The sequence below is a fragment of the Pelodiscus sinensis genome, chromosome 3 (genome assembly GCF_052426305.1).
Source record: "Pelodiscus sinensis isolate ZL-2025 chromosome 3, ASM5242630v1, whole genome shotgun sequence".
Lineage (NCBI taxonomy): Eukaryota > Metazoa > Chordata > Testudines > Trionychidae > Pelodiscus > Pelodiscus sinensis.
Window position 1 is genome coordinate 73,475,182 of NC_143054.1, and position 20,816 is coordinate 73,495,997.

Here is a 20,816-nt window from a genome sequence, read left to right on the forward strand (position 1 = left end):
TTGTTTTCTTCAACAAATTTACAAAAATAAGTCAGTTCTTAATAAAGAGTTTAAAAGAATCAACCACAGAATTCCCAAACATTTTGAGGGAGAATTAGTTTTCTTGGCATAATGGTTTATAGCATGGGTGGGCAATAATTTTTGGCCAGGGACCACTTCAAAATTTTTTGAAGTGGCTCCAGGCTGCCCCAGAAGGGGCGGGGCCAGGATGCTTCTGAGCTTCCCCATCCCTGGACTATAACTGATCTGGGGGTGGAGCAGCCCCTTTACCTCCCCCTTTCCACTAGGGACCCATGCCCCTGGCAGAGTGGGAAGAGTCTTTGCATGCTCCCCCACCCCAGGCCAATCAGGGTTTGGGGGCAGGGGAGCAGTGAAACCTCCTCCCACCCTATATCCCCCCTCGCCCCTAGGCCAGGAGCACATAGCCAAATTGCTCCCCGCAGGGCAGGAGGAGGCTTCACACTCTCTCCCTGCCCCCAGGCCAATTAGGGCCTGGGAGCAGGGGAGCCGTGTGAAGCGTTCTTTGTCCTGCTCCCACCTTGAGCGAGCGTAGTGCTGCGCGCTCCTCATAGGGTGGGGGGAGGGCGGAGGAAACTGTGTAGCTCCCCCCGCTCCCAGACCTATCAGGGCTTCGGGGTAGGGGGAGCATGTGACGTCTTCTCCCACCCCGCAAGCAGTGCCATGTGATCCCAGCAGGGAAGGAGGAAGATTCACATGCTCCATCCCAAAGCCCCTGATTGGCCTGGGGGTGGGAAAGCTTTTTCCTGCTCTTGCAGGGGCATGGGTACCTAATGGGAAGGGGGGGGTAAAGGGGCTCCTCAAGGCCCGGATCCAGCCTGTGGAGGCCTTCGTGCCCATCCCTGGTTTACAGAGTTAGCTGTGACTTCAGTCCTCCTACTCTCTTCAGTGAAGCTGAAGCAAAATGGTTATTACAAAAGAACTTTGAAACTTCAACAACATTTTTTTTTAATCCTGGAGAAGACGTATTTAAATCTTTGGCTAAAAAGGTGCATTAAATGGGAACTAGAGCCATATGTTATTAAGGAGCATATTTCCATCCTTTTCTAAGCATCTTATCATCTTTGATATGTCTGCAGCAGTGTCCATGACTAAACTGTGCATGCGACAATTGATTGTTCAGTTTATTTCAGCTTTCACTGCCACTTCTTTTAAATATTCTGTTGTGCGGGCATTTCCAAACATATCTATTGTTTCTCAAAGATAAGAAACCCCATCTTCTGTTGTCACACAGGCACATTACTGAATCATTGTATATGATGTCTTAAACTGGCAAATTTCCCCTCCGTATTTCTTGCACGCTGTTCAAGTTCTCTCTCAGACAGCATACCTTCCACCAACGTCTGCTCTACTTGATGGAGTGCAGCCTGGTCATAAGGACTCACCATGTCAATAAAGCTGTTTATTGTTAATGTGAAAAGGAGAATTTGTGGCTTAAATGAACAGAACAATCTTTTCATCTATTGTTTCTCATTGGTATTTGATAGTCCTTTCTACAAACACATCCATGGTGGTAGTATTATCGGATGACTGAAGTCTTTTGCTTGCTACTTATACTTTGTTGTCTGAAATATGTTTAGTGGTAGCATTGCTGCTAAAAGTACCAACGGATAACTCTGAAGTTGTTGAATATTGATAGACAACCTAAGTCTCTTACAATTGAATGGGATCCTGAAACAAAATTCAAAAATGTTGATTTTAAATAGTGGCTTTTCTTAATTCTTCTCACTCTCTTATTTAGTTAATCATTTCCGTTTTTTCCAGCAAGGATACAGATCCAAATCCAAGCTTCCAAAAAAGCTGACTGTGCTTAGCATACACTTAATTTTGGAGTAAACCCCATTGAACTCACTAGCACTTCTGTTTTTTTGAGGAAACAAGTATAGGATGGGATTCCCTTGGGAAAGCTGAATTATGTCTAAGTAAAATAGGGAGTAGGCTTACGGCATCACCATTATGGTCTGTGACCATGATGTTCCAAAATGAGGGGCATGCATTATGTAATATAAAATAGACACTCAGTGACAACTAGTAACTCTAGATTTCTCATATTGCAGCTTCCTGTACTGTATACTTGGGTGATAGATGTAAACCTAGTTAAACAAGTCATAAGGACTAGCAAAGCTGAACTTTTTTTCTAGAAACATCCAACACAGCAAACAACTTGGGAATTTACTTGTTAAATTACACATACTAAACAGCATAGAGAGATGCATTGCAAAGTGAATTATTTAAATTACTAATCAATTGATCCACATTGTTTTTCAGCCATAGCCACATCTTCATCCACATCATTTTCTCCCAATAAGCAGTTTTTCTTCTGATGTTTCATTCTTGCAACATCTTCTTGCATCATCTTCTTGTACTGCTTATACTTGATATATTTTGTTTTTTTTACCCAGGGAACAAATTTCTTCAAAATATTCACAGATAAGGTCTCATGCCCAGAGGCCATGACAGTTTTTCTCTGGCAGAAGTGTGGGAGAATATTGGAAGCTGTGTGTGTGCCGAATAAAGTCTTCCCTTTTTCTTTCCAGTCCACTATTCCTTTCTATGCTGCCTGCATCCTTTCCTATGCATTGTGTCTCTGTGTTTAGAACATGTTTTAACTAACTCCTCTGCCATGTTTGGCCCAGGTCCACCACTACATAGGCATGGAACAAAAACAATTCTATCCATCTTTCTTTGCACATGTTACTTTAGTCTGCTGAGAAACAGAAAGCTCAGAACTTTAAAGAAACAAGAGCTGGCAGGTTTGGCTAGACAGACAAGAACAGTTAATTTCATTTTTATGATGCAATAAGGGTAAGTATAGCATGTTTGCAATGAGATTCAATTGTCACATTTTTAAATGAGAAATCTAGTATTTTATTCATGTATTTTATTTATTTATTTTATTAAATAAATCTAGTATTTATTTAAAAAAATCTCCTTTAAATTAAAAAAAAACAGATTTTTTTAAATAAAAAATACATGGATTTTTATCCACTCTATCACATCACTGTACTCATGCCAGATTGTACGGGGCATTTCTATTAAATAAACTTTTCTACCTATTATTGTCACCCTAGTTTTTATTAAAAGAAACCTTAAATAATAGTCTATCTGAAACCAAAAGTTATTAATGTCCTAGTTATTAAACTTCACATGCTCAAAAAGATAAGTATTCAGGGAAATTTAAAAATAACCTCTTTAAAAACCAAACTGAAATATTGTTTTAACAAGAACCTGGATGAAACAGATTATACCAGCACTGACAAAAGTGATGATGTATTTGTCATTTTTAGAGAAGTGCAATCAACACAGAATAAATAACCATAGGATAATCTAACAACATGTGTCACTGTTGAACTCTTCAAATTCAACTTTACTAAGGAAAAACATTTCAAATGACAATATAAATCTGTAAAATGAGTTCTCTTGAAAATCTCACCTATGCTACTGAAAATAGGCATCTGTTAAGATCAAGCTGTCTCAAAGCTGAAAATGAAAATTTCATACTAATGTACATTCCAATATTAAAATAGTGAGAATTTTATACCATCATGAGAATATATATAAATATATGGGGGCATGCAGAACATGTCGTTCATGTAAGCCCACGACCATGGGGGGCCCAAATCAAAAGGTGAGTGTTTCAAATTTAAATGATAAGACATCTGATTTATTAGTAACTTTGATTTTTACTGTTCTTTTAATGAATACTAAGGTCAATTAAAACTACACAAACTTATTTAAACTGAGAAAATGGGGAAAAATAATTAACATTAGTTAAGCAGTAATGCTCAAGAGATGAGCCGTGAGAGGAAAGGGGTGCTCAAAGTCACATCTTGCTTGCCCCTCCTCTAGAACAGCTAGCTACGCCCCTGAGTATATGAACACACGGACCTCAATAAACCAAGTCTCCAAACAAAGAGTAAAAAGTATGCAAATATAACACTACCCAAAAATAGAGAGCACTGAAGTCACAGCTAAATCTGTAAACCATTATGACAAGAAACACTAAAATAGCATGCTAAGATAAATTATTACCCCTAACATTTCACTCTGATGGCAGACATATTTCTGCTCTGGTGAATTGCAAGAGGAGCAATATCCCTCTATACTGAAATCCTGCTGTGCTGGAATCCAGTAATTACATGAATCTAAGTCTATAGCTAGAAAAATCCAAGTCGGTTAGAACTACTGGGCTAGAGAAACAGTCTTTCGGGTTGCTGAGTCCCAGATCATCAGGGCTTTAAAGATCATTAACCCATTAATTAACTTATCACTTACTTGTTTTTCAGCTTGTCCATAATCAGATCCTTGCGTTGGCAAAAAGTAGCAAATATGACCATTGTTTTTTGCTTTTTCTCGAAGAGCCATGGCAGTTCGCACAGTGGCATTTCTAGCATGAACAAACACCATCACCTTAAGATAAAAGAAAAAAATGTTGATAAATAACAAAAACTTAATAAAATAATAAATCTCTGGAGTAATGGAGTTATTTCTGCTGAAATAAATGGCATCTTTTTTATTGAGAAATACAGAAATGTTAGAAATGTTTCACTTCATATACTTCTGCAAAGCCATTTCAATTTATACAAACTGTTATTTATTATCCTGCAAAAATACCAAAATAATTTCAAACATCTTCAAAGTGCTATGCTTACCTATTTTAAGCAGCATATCTAAAAACAGAGAGGAAGGGTTTCTCTAAAAGTTTAAGAAGGAGATGAGAATTTACATGCCCAAATTCCATTAACTTCCAATGTCAAGTGGATGCTTAACAGCCCTTTATAGGTTTGAAAAGCTCTTCCTCAACTGTTATATGTAGGGGAAAAAAAGGTCTAATTTCTGAAGCAAATCATGCTCTCTACTAAGCCTGCTTTGCATTGCACATGTAGCCTTAAGTCCTCACTTTGGCCCAGACCCGGGCAACACTGGGTAAGTCTTCTAGTTTCAAAATAAACTGGTAAATTAATGACAATTTCTTTACCTTAAGTTCTAGACACACCAAATCCTATCATCCCATTACAGAAAATCTAAAATTTTAAACATGCTATGAGAAATTCTAAATTAAGAGGGCTATAGAAACAATGCAGTTAAAAGGCTATATGGAAACAATGTGTGTGCACATTTGATCATCATGTATTAGGAAAAATGACCTTACCAGACAAGGATGAATACCCTTAATATTATTACAAAACAATTGCACTATCAACTATAACATTAAATACACATTTGTAGATTTTTATATTACCATAAGTATGTTGTGTGTTCATGTAATGGAAGATTATTTGTGCTAATGTATACATAAAATGTGACAGATCAAGAAAATTTTGTTCAATCTAGACATTAACATCAGAAAAAACGACGGATTTATTAAAAATAGGAAAAATAGTAATTTCAGTCTAAAAATCCAAATGAGAAAGTCACATCTTTGATGATGTCAAAAGAATAATACAGGAGCAGAAGGTAATACAGTAGATACACTAAGAATTTATCTAGAAAATATATTTTTCAATTATTTTGTAACATACAGAGCTTGGAATTTCATTAAGACCTCAACAAACTAAGAAAGGCTGGTATGTAACACGAGTTCATGCAAAGACAGATCGAAAATTCAAATCAGAAAGTATTTGCCAGTTGATGGCTGCAGAGGGAATCAATTGTTTTATAAGGGGTAACAATGATGAAAAAAAATCTTATTGAAGTGTACCAAAATTTTTCTTAAAATCTTGAGTTCTGGTCCCCATTACTGGATTTGCTGTTGGAGTGAAAGTGGAGTGGTGAAAAAAAAAGGTTTATACTTTCATAGTTTCACAGTTTAAGGCCAAAAGTTCATCTAGTTTGACCTCCTGTTTATCACAGATCATTACATTTCACCTCAGTAGCCGAATACTGAGTCCACTGACTAGTTTAGGCTGAAGTATTTCAATCCACAGGAAATTAAACTATTGTGTGTCACAAAGAGAGAACAGGAGAGACTGAGGTGCCACCCATGCAAGATGCCCCTGCAAAAATCTATTTATATATTTTAAAAGTGTGTGTATCTGTCCATCCACGAGCCCATTTGTTCAAGAATTGGTCCAAAATAGTAAAGAGCTAGAATCACCAAATCTGGTATGCAGATTTTTCATATCCTAACAAAGCAAGATCAGGGCTTGCTTGTGTCAAAAAAATGGGATGTGCATGAAATGGGATTGTTTTCCATAATACAAAATGGGGGGCTGCTAGGAGAAAAAGTTATACTGAAGAGTGATCACAGAGGGGTGGCTGCATCAACTGTCTGCCACAGGGGCAGCCCAAGCAACTACCTTCCAGCCTCAGCTCTAGCACTGGACGGGAGGCCAGGGGGGTGAGCTGTATGACCCTAGGGAGCTGCTGCTATCAGCAGCTCAGCACCCCTGTGCTAGTCAACCTGGTGAGCAAGCATGGCCCTAGGAGCCACCGCTGCACCTCAGGCAGCCGGCAGCACCCCAGTGACACCCTCACCACTGCAGACAGCCCAGGTGAGACCCCCAGAACTCTCAGCCCTCTGCCCTAAGTCTCCCTAAACCCAACTCTCTGCCCTGAACCCTGTACCTCAACCCTTGCTCTGAGCCCCCCGACTCCTAATCTGACTCCTCTACCCTCTGCTCTGAGCTCCCTACCTGCAACCCCCCTGCTCTGATTGCTGCACTTCACCCCCTGCCCTGAACCCTCCAATCCTCCTAATCCCCTTCTCTGACTCCTGCAACCTCCAAACCATGCCTAGACTCCTGTATCGCCCCCAAAAGTTAAGCACCCGAGCAATCCTGGGTATATCTGCTAGTATTTTCATACTATTCAGAACAGTATGTAAGAAGGAATTATATTTTGAAGATTATTTTTTGTTATATCCAGTAGAAAAAAAATACTAGAAAAATAGTATATTATCTATGTACTTTCTCCAGACCATTCTCCCTTCTATCTGATATTGCTTTCTTTTTCACACTGAATTATCTCCTTTACTTGGAGAAAAAAAAGTTTCAGTTACACATGAAAATAAGGGAACTTGCAATAAACTTGATCCTTCGAGAACAGCTTTCATCCTATTTCTTTAGGGCCAAACCTCAAAATATTATTAATTTATCTTGAAAGATGTGTTAATATTAAAGATTTATTCCACAGTATACACGTTAAAATACATAATCTGTCAGAAAGAATTTATAACTGAAGAATGGAAAAGTGAAGTCAGACTATCGAACAGATGAAGGGATGGCATGACATGCATAATTTTGTGGTTACTTTGATTAGGTCATGCATGCTTCATGGCAGCAATTATCAATTTATTTTAATTACGTATTTTTGTTAATTACATGATTCCATAATAATCCTTTATAGCAGTATGTCTTTTTCAATTATACCCTTTTGCTTAACTAGAAACATCCTCAGATGTGGTAAATGCCATTGATGACTGCATACCAATTGCCTGTTGTTTACATGCCACATAATGGCAAAATCGAGTTTAAATTTCTCCAAAATGGGAGACATTCAGACCTGTAAGGGAGAGTAGACTATGATCCTAAATCATCATTAATCATTTCAGTGTGATTTGTCACTTGATCATTTTGTGATTTATTTCCTAGAACAGCCTGGATAGAGCTAAGTTAGAACTTACAATGATCGCTACTTAAGCGGTGGAGGCCCTTGTCTGATTTGTTGGAAAAGATGAGTCGCTCTGATAAAGACTAGGAGATGTGGCAGGGAATGACAGCAGGTCAGCATGGTCCTATCTCAGCTGACCCCTACCCCAGGTGACTAGAATAGAAGGAGGACTAGATAGGTGTAGGGCAATGCAGGAAAAAAACCCTCTTTTATCTTGACTAGGCAAAGTAACACCTATCCTCCTACATAAAGAAATGATGAAATACCAGGTTTTGTCAGGCACGGTGCTAGCTGTTCATTTCTCAGAAGATTGGAAACTAATTTTTCCACTCACTGACTGACAGGTTGGCCAACAGGAAGCGCTTTTACCCTCGTCTTTTCCATAGTGGGGGTGAAGGGCTTAATTTAGGGGAAATATGAAATATAAGTTAGGACACGATATCATTATTCATTATGTAAATGTAGGGTGAATACTCCACGGGGAAGGGATACAGTGATCAGATAAAGGGCACTGCTAACATATACAAGAGATATTCTTTAAAGGTATGTCTACACTGCAGGACAAAGTCAAATTAAGGTAGCTGAAGTTGCATATGTTAATTGAGTAGCTGAAGTCAAAGTATCTCAACTTGGCATTTGGCGCTATCTACACTGCAGAAGTCAAAGGAAGAACACTCTTTCTTCAACTTCCGTTACTCCTCATGAAATCAGGATTACCTGCATAAACAAGAGCATCTCTCTCAGTTTGAATTAGCCATTTCAACTCGACCGCTAATCTGAACCCTGGAATATCAATAGTGGCAGCTTTGATCATCCTCTGCAGGGTAGACATACCCTAAAAAGAGCAGAAATTGGGGTCTTTTGGCTGGTATGTCAGGGGGCAAGCCTCTCCCCACATTTGAGAACAGAAAGTAGTAAGGTCCAAGCAGCGGGACTACAGACTGGGATGGTTGATGAGGAAGACTCAAGGAATCTCCTCACAGGTATATATTCAAATGATTATGAATTACCTACACAGTACACTTTCATCTGCTGGGTATTCACAGACATTTAAGAATAAAATTATGGTCTAATAAACTACAGCAGGTCCCCGAGTTACGACCGAAGCTGTCGTAAATGGCGGACCCCGAGTTATGAATGCAATCCATGCTTACGAACAGTTCAGTCACGTGTGACTCTATGGGGTTCAACTTACGAACAAACTGAGTTATGGACCAATTGCTTGGTCTGTAACCAGTTCGTAAGTGTGGGAGAGGCTTTACATTTGGTATCCCCTGTCCTAGCAGCACTGCTGGACAACAGCAAATTCCTTTTAGGAAAGGATCCATTTCTTACAATCCTCTCAAATCTTTAGGCGTGTGTGCTTGACAGCCTTCGCTGAAAACACTGGTAAGTTTTTTAACATCTAAAAATATACTTCATTTTACAGTTTGTTAATTTGTTTCCTTGTTTAAAACAAGAGAATTGAACATTTTAATCTACATAGATCAAATTGGGCTGTTTCACTAACAAAAATAACTGCAAATTCTCTCAATAAGAAGCTGAAAGCTGAGAAGCAGCGAAAATGCTGTAGGTATAAAGCCTTTATCCAGGACATGACCTCTAGCTTCAAAGCAGTGGGGGATGAGGAAGGACTTGAAAATTAAATGAAAAGTTAGATGTAACCACAAGACAGTAATAAATAGTGAAGGATGGTGCATTGCACAGGACTAGGGGAGCTGGTACATCAGACCCTTTGTTGTTTACAAGTTCTACCGGTATTTAATAATTTAGAAATAAAATATTTTATGTTATATAAAATAAAGTATATATAATTTCTTCAGTATTTTAAAAAGAATTAACATGTTTGCTTAATTTGGGGAATGTTGTATCCTCTTAGTCATTTTAAGTTCACAATAAAATAAAATAAACAGATAGGACTTTGAAGACTGGTATGATCTTTCTTGTAGCACGTCTGTTTAAACTAAAGAAAATACTTTGAAAAATTATGCTCTCTAGATTCAAGCAAAAATAGCTATTGATTAGGTCAGAGAAGACTGCTCAATTACTAGTAGGCTTAATTCCATGACCAAACTAACTATAAAAATTAACTTGAAGGTTAAGAATTCATTGGAATGAAAGACACATGATCTCAGTATGTGTTGTAGCACAATCTACTCTAAAAGTGAAATTCCCATCCATCTGCAAACTTAAGTGATTTAAGTCTATAGATGGTAGAGTATGTGTAGACAAAAACTAATCACGTCAGATAATTGATAAAAAATGGAAATTAGCAAGTGACAAATTATCACTCATCAGCTTCCCAACATGTGTGAGAGCATGTATAACAACACAAGGCAAATTACAGCTATCAAACAAACCATTGCAGTGCGACAAAGTGCAAACAGTTGTCTATTACTTCGATCTCTCCATAAAGTATGAGAGGAAACTGAATAAACCACAGCAGTGTATGCTACAAGAAGAAAATTATCTTATGTCAACAAACACTACAATTGGCTTACCCCTTTGTGTAGGAGTAGTTCAAAACCATGAATATATATCTTGGCCTGGTTTATTCCTGGGTTTACACTTGTAGGTAATATCAAATCAAGATATGCAACTTGAACTACATTAATTACGTAGCTGAGTCAACATACCTTGTTTTGGGTTTCCTCACAGTTCCCACAGTGGGAGGTGGACAAGAGCAAATGCTCCCATTGGCTTCCCTTACCAGGGATTTTAAATTGTGTGTCATCTGGTAACTGTGTAATTGACAAATATTTTGTCAGTTATATGATTAATTGCTGTGGCTCTGCATTGCAAGTAGTTTAGGAGCTGGCGGACAGGCAGCCCCACTCAGTCTTGGCTCCCAGGACTTGACACGGACCAAGACTGAGCCAGGCTGCCCACCAGCTCCTAAAATACTTTTCCTGCAGCGAGGGTAGCTCCCAGGATTCACAGCGAGCCAAGACTGAGGTAGGCTGATGGTCAGCCTACTAAAAAAATTACTCACAGAACTGCGGTGGTGGGGGTGGGCAGAAGGCGGCTGCATGTAGCTGGAAGCATTAACCAGTAAGTATCTGCTTATTGGTTAATTGTTTAACTGGTTACAGTATTACTTCCCTATCCCTTACCCCTTCCAGAAATAAGAGTACTGGCAGCTGGTGGGCACCCCCTCTGAGTTTGATTTAGTGAGTCTTCATTAGATTCACTAAATCAAACTCCAGAAGATCATAGAAAAGATAGAAAGTATGGCAAAATACCGTCTTAGCTTAACCAAGAGATCTTTCATGATCTCAAAATAAAAAAGGAGTCATGTAAAAAGTAGAAACTAGGACATATTACAAAGGATGAATATAAGCAAACAATACAGGTATGCAGGGGCAAGATTAGAAAGGTAAAGGCACAAAATGAGCTCAAACTAGCTACAGACATAAAAGGTAACAAAAAGATACGATAGTGGTTTCCTCAGAGGATAGGACAAGAAGCAATGGGCTTAAACTGAAGCAAGGGAGGTTTAGGTTGAAAATTGGGGAAAACTTCCTGTAAGAGTTGTTAAACACTGCAATAAATTGCCTAGGGAGGTTGTGGAATCTTCATCTCTGGAGATATTTAAGAGCAGGTTGGATAGGTATCTATCAGGGATGGTCTAGACGGTGCTTGGTCCTGCCATGAGGGCAGAGGACTGGACATGCTGACCTCTCAAGGTCCCTTCCAGTTCTAGTGTTCTATGATTCTATGACTACAGCAGCATCAATCTTCCATCTAGTGAAGACATGGACTAGATTAGGAGACAAAGAACAAAGAACCACTTGTCCAGCTGTGGACCTCACTTCCATACTTTGATATAGGAAACAGTAGAGGATAACAGACTGGTAAGCAAGGATTCCTGATTTGCTATTATTTATAGAAAACATTAAATGCAGCTGGAACTTATCAGGCACTTAAATACGCACAGCACAATTCACAGGGCAGATGCAGAGTGAAATCATCATATTTGCTTTACACCCTTGTACCATTTATACAGTTGGTTGGGTACCAAGTTAAGAGGAAGTTTAGAAATACCATAAATAAATCAGAGAACACGAAATTAGAAGACAGATTTTAAAAAGTGCTGCGTCAAAGACCTTTGAAACCAAGAACCTGATTCCTCAATACTGGATTTCAATTTTAAGCCAGCATGGCTCTATTGATTTCAAAAGAGTTATGATCAAATCTCGACGCTCATCCTCTCCCAGTGACTACAATCTGAATCTCCCCTACATTAATACAGAGGCCAAACCTGGATTCTCATCAGGTTTAAAAAATGTCCAATTTCTGCCAATGATATTCTGTCCTCTTGCACTTCTGGCATCAGTGCACCCACCACAGTGACCCATAGGTCATTATTCCCATGTAACAATGGGAAGAATTAGTCTTATCTGTCCAACTCTTTTCCTGGTACCATTCTGCCGTGCAGAGCATGCATAGTCCCAACACAAAGAAGGTAGCTCCATATCTCTCAAACATTTTAAGAAACTTATTTCTAGTTTTTTATTTTATAACAATTATTCTGCTGTTTTAACAGTATATCCTTTACCAACTACTGTCATTATGAAATCCCTGTTTTATTGGGGATCAATTCTCTGCCCAACACATTGGATTATATAGTTTTATTTCACCAATTAGACTCTTTCGTGAGGACGTCTGGCAGCCCTATGAAAGCTGATGCTTTAATAAGAAATTTCAATGTAACTTGTTTAGTGGTCTTATTTTCTGTATTTCTCTAGTTATTTCTGACACTTTTTATGGACAATACTGTATTATAATACTGAATGTCATGGGACCATGTGTATGTTATCCAGAATCTCAAAGGACCCATTTTCGAAATGCAAAACTTCACACAACAATTACATTAAAAAAATCACAGATATTGCAACATTTGTTATCCACTTTTCCCTGATGTTCATTCTTCTTCCACATTTCAAACAAATTCTAAGCAGCTGGCAGTCTGAAAATAATTCTGAACATTTCTTGCATATGTTTTCATTTTGAAGTTAACTCAGTGATAGTTTAATAGTAGGCAAATTGGAAGGAAAATACCGACTACTAACAAGGAAGTATTACAAAGTTGCACCCTATACTCGTCTGTGAAAGATGTAGGAGCCAAGATACATGTCTTGCTTATACTTACAATATTCTCGTGGCCTTAAATCATTTTTTTAATTTGCATATAACAGCAGAGATTATTAAACTTATTAAACTTTATTTTTATCTTTACACTAAAAGACAATCATATCCATTTAATATTTGTGTACTGCCTGCCAGATGCACTGCCTATGAAGCTGCTGACTTTTTCACATTCAAGATTTTATGACTTTTTTTATCTAGTTAGATTTGCTATTCCTGAAAAGCAATAGCAATAGCAATTTACTTAAGCTTTCAAGGTGACACAAAATTAAGAATAGCTTTTCTTATAAAACTTTACTGCAATATTTCCTGCCTTATCTTTCCCCCTTTTATAAAAACACAGATGCTCAATTCAACAGATGTGTAGTAAAACTAATCTAATTTACACTTTTGCAGTTTAACCTTTATTACAATTGAAATTGATACCACAGTGTATTTTAAGGGTACTCACCACCTCCATTTTATGACCCTATTTTCAGTAACTTTTATAACCTCAGCAAACTTTAACAACTTGGGCTGAAATTTTCCATGCTAGATGTCTGTATCAATACTAATATTAATAACAATAGCTTGTATTACTACTACTACTACTACTACTACTACTACTAAACTTCAGCCAAAACACTTTAGCTGATTCCAAAAGTGATGCTCTATATATGTCAAAAAAATTTACATTTCATTGGCTAATCTCTGTGCATTAAATTATACAAATATGTTGGGGATAGGAATTTAGAGTAGAGAAGTGGTTCCACAGCTACAAGGTGTGTAATTAGATCTGTACTCTGCAGTACAAAGCTAGCCCTTGTGTCTAGTCTCTGTAGCTCTTCTTGTGAAACCTAGTCTTTTAATGACAAAATATGCAAAGTAAGCACAGTGCAAAATGTTATGTTAAGAATGTGAAGAAAAATGATTTTTGTTGAAGATTATTTCAACTTTACAGCTATGTCTGCTTAAACTTCAAAAAGCCTTATACTGTACATGTTGTTTGCCTGAAGCAAGTAGCAGTACTTTACCAAAGTACTGAAAAGTGTATTAGTCACAGTTTGTGAGAAACAACACAATGAACATAATTATTACAAAGTGTGGGTATTCATATGAGCAAGACTTTGAAGGGCTGGTTACTAAATTTCAATCATTAAACCAAAAAGATAATATAAACACAGTAAATTCATGTTATAAACATGTCAACCTATACAGTGCAATTTATACCTGTTGACAGTAATGACACAAAGAGAACAAGGATGACTGGATACAATTCCCACAAAATGCTAAAATCCTATCTAATAAGAACTTGATTTTTAGCAGTCTATTGTTGGACACACATAGCATTGTTGAAAGAAGTGGGGGAAATGGCTGCAAGTAGCAGTATACATTCTCACCTCTCAGATGCACAAGTTGATCATTTTCAAAATGAAAAATGTGGGAAATGTAGTTGGGACTGTACCAAGGAAGGCTTTGATGAATGTTAAGGGAAATTGGTGGGAAAGTGGAAAGAAAATGGGGCTCCCTCTTTCCTCTCTTACTCTTAATGAAATGTACTAACATTAGTAACTTAGTACACCTAAGGATATAGTGGCCTTAAAAGTTTTTAAAACCAGACTTGACAAATCCTTGGTTGTGATGAGTTAATTAGTATTAGTCCTGCTTTGAGTGTGGTTTAGACTAGATGACCTCCTGAGGTTTCTTCCAATCTTAATCTTCTATGATTCTATCATTATGAAGCTCTAATTAGAACTGAATATTTATTAATAGAAATGAATCACACATTCATTTTATCTGTGGTGTGGGCTACAGCTTACTGCTTTTGAATGTATTACTTAATCCTCATTTTCTATTTGACTTTGAGTCTATTACTTATCAAATTCAATGTCAAGTTTTCATCCTTTACACACAAAAGAATACGGAGATGGGGAAGCAAAGGAGCCTCTATAACTTACCTAAGCAACAAGAAAATATTTTTAAAATCAAATTTATTTCCCAACTCTTTCATTCACATTTAAAGTAATTCTCATTTTAAGGAATAATTCTTGGACACTGCATTTGAATTAAGCTATATGTAAAATAAATCTAGAAAACTGATGACTGCCAAATGAGTATACAAACTAGGTCTAATGGCATGTATTATACACAACTTTCTTGGTCTTTAGAGCATAACATTTTGGCAAGTTAAAAGCAGGCTGCACTTACTCTTGCCCTGCCCCCTTCAGGGATTGCAGGGACATGCCAGTCACCTCCAGGAGCACAATAACCACAGGGATAATTACTCCAGACATGACAATAAGTGTTTTAGTTTGCTGACCACCTAACAACCTTCTTTACAGACATTTGTAAATAAAAGAAAAACTCTAAGATTTGTTGCAGTAGAACAACCATGTGCAACAGTAGTCATATTTTAAAGGAAAAGATTAGTCATCAATAATCCACAATGTCTCATCAGATATCCAATCAGTAATGTTGAGAATCTATTTTTCATTCTCAAATATCATCATTCACTACTGTCTCCTGCAAATGTTGACTTACAAGTTCAAAAAAAAAAAAATCCACTGCTTAGGATTGTTTAACCAAAATGATCTCAGATTTCCGAGAGCATGCCCACCCTCAGTGGAACCCATTGAGCACACTTCAAAGTTATCACAATGCATATTTATTCAATCCTATTTCTGTTGATATTTGATACATTTTAAACTTTTCTTTATTACTCCTCATCGGTTAAAACAACCTTTAGAAAGAATAGCAGCATACCTACTGGATAGGACACTTCCAGTTAATATATATGTCTGATAAGGAAAAGGGTAAAGTTATTAATAACAAATGGTAGCACTTTATAGACTAAAAAAACATGTAGATGGTATCATGAGCTTTCGTGGGCACAACCCACTTCTTCAGATGACTGGAGTTTTGAGGTTAGGATGTACAGATCCTATTTTGTACATGTACATGCATAATAATTTTAATAATCCAAATAAAAATAAATGAAAACATATGTTAATACTAGCAACTGAAGTATTAACAAAAAGTAAATAGTAGAATTAATTTATTTTCATAGTTACTTATACAAAGAGAGCTTTTATATTGTCCTGCAATTTATATTTGTACATCCCTGATCTAGAAAACAACATGCATTATGCTTAACTATTGGCATTCATAAAGACCTCTTTCACGATTAGAATTTCATTGTGCTAAGCACTCTACATAGAACACTTATTAAAAGCCTGCCTCTTCTCCAAAGAAATTACAATTCATTTTACTACAGAACACAACAGATAAATAAACAAATGGAGGAAAGATGATGTAACAGTAGAACAACTAAGTATTAATAAATTAGCATGAGTCATGGGCTTGCTATCTGCCTAATACACAGGTTAGCTTTGCTCCATGGAACAGGCCATAAAATCCATTTTTAAAATACAAATATTCAAACAAGTACTGGAACTACCCCCTTATAGTCACAGGCTACACAAGAGTTTTTATACAAAATATGCCTTGTGTGGCATCATTTGAAGACTAGTAACATGCTGGTCCATAATATCATTATAAACTATATGTCTGTGAAATTATAGATATTCATAAATGTCACACTTTAAAATCTGTGACTAAAAGGCATCTAAGGGGGAGTCGATAGCCTCTTTTCTTTAGCGAAAACCTATGTGACACCTCTAACCAGTCATGGCCCATATTCAATGGACTGGCTCCTTCGTACAGGAGAGTGGTTCAAACAGCTATGTGTCTCGGGAACCACATTTGCAGCCACCTTTAACAACAAGAGCCACATGACTACTGATTGTCCTGTGCACAACATCATCAAATATGCATAAACAAGCACATTAAATATATAACTATAAATGGACCAAGTACTCTAACATTTTCAAATAATTTTAATATAATAAACCTAAATGTAGAGACTATTTACAGCATGTATTTATTTGCCTGCCTGTCAATTTGATTCATGGCTCTCTCTCTTTGGGTTCTATGCTTCAGATGGTAATTTGAAGGGACATTTGTGGTTGGAGAGTACAATAAATTCACCTGTTGATTTTAATCTTTAAAAGTGCAGACAAAATCACATCCATATTGGTGTGCCAATTCATCAGAGGTCTTCAATCCCAAACACTTAATCAACAGATCCCTCTTGGCAAGTTGTGAGCAGATTTCTTTTATTTCAGATACCTTAATAAGAAAAGGATTATTCAAAGGCAAAAGTTTGTTATAATTCTTTAAAATCACTAAATCTGGGACCACAATTCTCATTCAGCTCATCTGGCACATGGCAGAACTTCTTATGACGTGAGGGATGGAATCTGAAGCATTAGGGTTTTGCCTCATCACTTTCTGTATGTTTGAAAAAGGACGGTAGTCACCTTTACTGACACTGCTGTGTAGTAACTACAGTTTGATAGTGAATGTTCTGACAACTGTGTAAAGTTTGTACACAGTCTTATTCTTGCTTTGAATCTTCACATTTAACTCCTAAGCACTGAGTGACAACACACAGAAATGCAATGTAGAGCAAACAGTCCAAGTTACCCAAGAGTGAAAATCGATCGGTTTCTCCACACCTAATAATGAAAAGTTTGAGTAGTTCAAAAATATCCACAAAATGTACTAGCATGCAAAAGCCACCTTATATCACTGTACCAAACCAATTCCCTGTACTCCATGTCACATTACTCACAGAAAAACCAGAGTTGCTGGTGGTTTTCTAACACAGATCCTGACATAATTGATCAATTGAACTATATCTGTCAACACATCATTTAGAGAACTTTGCAAGAAATGCTTGCCATGATATGAAAAAAAAATATCATTCATCTGTTTTCAGCACTTGTTTCTGACCAAGCATAACAGGAGCATTGTCAATTGTTATTGCTGTAATTTCTTCTGATTTTATGAACTTTTTCAAGGTATCCAACATGGTGATTTTAATGTCTTCTCCCATTATTCCATTTTGCAGGGGAATCATGTCTAATAATTCCTCCATTGGGACAAGATTAGGAGTTGTAGCTCTGATTAATAGCAGTAGTTGTGGGATGTCATTGATATCCAGGCTTTCATCTAACACAAAGCTAGTCAAATCAGAAAACAACAACTTCCTTCAGGATATTTTCATTTTGTTCTGAGGTAAGTGATGCCTGTCCTGACACGGTTGTATCAGATTGATGACATTTTTTCACCTCTTTCTTAAACTCTATTATTCCAGGGAACAGTGTTGTGTAGTCTATTAAAATGCAGTGTTTTATCCTCTCATTGTCAACATAGGGTTTCTTCCCTTTCATTAGTTCATGTGTGATTTTGTAGGATACAATTGTGGCTTTTTTACTTTTGTTAACATGAAATATGTTTTGTTGTTTTACTCTTTGCTGCTTGACATAAGTCTCTCTTTCCTGAGCTCCCACTTCTCTCTAAAGGATCTGGGGTTTTTTTTGTATTTGTGTTTTTTTCATTGTTTTTGCTACGTGTAGTTTTGTGCTCACAACAGGTGGCACTAATGGCCAAAAGAGTAGTGCACAGGATTGTTCAAAGAATTCTAATTGGCTTTTAACCAAGGTTCTAGTGTTAGCAGTTAAAGAAAGGGGGAGGGAGCAGGGGTTCCCTCCCTCTAGGAGTGACATGAACCAGCTGATTCATGGCACTCCAGGAGGAACCCTTGAAGTTTTGTAGGTCCCAGAATCTGCCACAGTGGAGTATGTCTCCTGCACATGCCACTTTGGGCCTGAAGCTCCTATTGGCTGGAGTTCCTGGCCAATGAGAGATGCAGGGGCAGGTCAACTCATGTGGCCTCAGAGCTCCCCTGTTCCCTCCCTTATCGTCCATCAGAATTCCTGTGCCTAGGGACTGCAGGGAGCCAACCTAGCTTCCCCCTTCAGGGGTGAGCTAGCACTTACAGTTTCAGCCTCACGGAGAGGCACCAACATTGAGAGCTTCTGGTCCATGACAAGTCGCCATACCATGGGCTGGATCAAATTAAGTAGGGGGTGGAAGCCAGCCTGCAAGCCAGAGGTTCCCCACTCCTGGAATACAGTGTAACACACCAAGTGATAACAGTGTCTCATGGGTTTAGATTGCACCACAAAATATGCTAATTATCTAGTGTGTGTTTTTTTCATCTGGAGAAGTGTAAATATAAATACAGACTTCAAAGACCTTAGGGAAACTTGAACAGACACCACAATGGAGTTATGCCAAATCACTGTCATTGAAAAACTTAGAAGAAATATGTAAACTTACTATGTTCTCACAAACCTAAACTTAAACAGATACATAACAGTATTACTCTGTTACTCCAATTACCAACTCAATGTTTCACAGTGGTAAATTTCATAATGAATTCGGAAACAATCAAATTTAATTTCAAACCTCTACACTCATCAACTTAAAAGGCAATTCCTCTTTGAAATCAATTCAAAAGTTTAAGAGGAAAATAAGTGAAACGACAGGAATAAAATTTGAACCTAAATTTTAGTCCAGATTTTAAAATGCCCGAATTCATTTAGTTCAATGAAAATAAAAATATAATACAGCTTAACATATTTCATAAAATGTGCTGGACTCTTCTGCAGTGTAATAGGGCCAGAATATGCCAGTCCAAATACTAACTAGTGGAATATGAGAACAGTGGGGCCACAACACATCAAAGGCTAATTGGTGTTACTGACAAGAAATAAGATGTCAGACTCCCTGTCAACTATAAGCATCTTGACATTACAAGGTTCACATATATGATACCTTCTCCCATAGGTGCCGACTTCTCATCTTGCTAGGGTGTGTGTGCTCAACTCCCCATCCACTCCAGGCCACACCTTCAACTCCATCTCCTCCCTGAAATCACCACCCCTTTTCTTCCCCCTGTGCATACTCCATTCCTACTCCTCCCTCTCTCCCCCAAAGCTTGAACGCCACCAATAAGCTATTTGTGGTGTTCTGTAAGCACTGAGAGCGAGGAAAAAGAGTTGGTAAGTGTGGGATTGCTGATGTGTGAGAGGCATTGGGGGAGGAGGCCTGAAAGGCAAGCTAATTTTTCCACGGGTGCTCCAACCCTAGAACATCCACAGAATAGGTGCCTATGGCTCCTCCTGCTGAATGTTTTAAATGGCTGTTAGCTAGAAGATGGTTGAAATTGCCTGTAACAAACAACTTGCATGTCAAATGGACGCTTACCCCAATTTGCCTTGTTTTACAATAGGCTATATAAAAAGCACTAGCAAACTCAATATAAACTAAAATTTTATACACACAATCAGTAATTTACACTGCTCTATATGCTACACACTGAAATGTAAGTACAATATTTGTATTCCAATTGATTTTTTTGGTAATTGTATGATAAAAATGAGAAAGTAAGCAATTTTTTCAGTGCCAGAGTGCTAGGACACATTTTTGTAAGCAAATAATGTATTAGGCAAGTTGAAACTTAGGAGTATGGAAGAGAATCAGACTCCTGAAAGGAGTTACATCAGTCTAGAATGTTTGTTGAGACCCATTGGTCTAGAACACTTCAACCTCCACCCCTAGAAGTCCAGAGAAGAGATACCAATGTGTCCCCATGTCAATCATGCAAATGCATCTTTCTTTTAAGCCTCTGTGCAGTGCTTTGCACACTGGAACCTTTATCATGTTTCTGAGGGTACATCTAAACTACCGGCTTTTGTCGACAGCATAGCTCTGTCGAAAAAGAGCATCTAGACTACAACTAATTCTGTCCAAAAAGTAAGCCTTTTTTCAGAGTATAGACGCTCTCTTTTGAAAAAGCACAGTGTAGATGAAATGATGCCTTTTTTTGACAGAACACTGTCGACAAAAGGCATTATTCCTCGCAGAATGAGGTTTACTGCCATTGACAAAACTGATGCATTCTGTTGACTTACTTTCAACAGAACGTGGCGGTAGTGTAGACACAGGCATAGTTTTGTCGACAAAAGTCCACTTTTGTAGCCAGAACCCTGTAGTCTAGACACACCCTCTGGTACAACCACAATAGAAATAATTCATTGGGATGAATGAGCTAATGAGTTATGTGAGAGATTAGATGGGTGAGACCCATT

General features: G+C 37.7%; 1 protein-coding gene across 2 annotated transcripts in view; it reads right to left on the minus strand.

Annotated features, from left to right (window-relative positions):
* The window catches only part of ASCC3 (activating signal cointegrator 1 complex subunit 3), a 410,940-nt gene that overhangs the window by 176,314 nt on the left and 213,810 nt on the right, over positions 1 to 20,816 (minus strand). For both annotated transcript variants that reach the window (XM_006118439.3, XM_075923934.2), the window contains exon 14: positions 4,294 to 4,428. In XM_006118439.3, the coding sequence (XP_006118501.3) occupies positions 4,294 to 4,428 (135 nt within the window). The remainder of the gene's footprint in view (positions 1 to 4,293; positions 4,429 to 20,816) is intronic.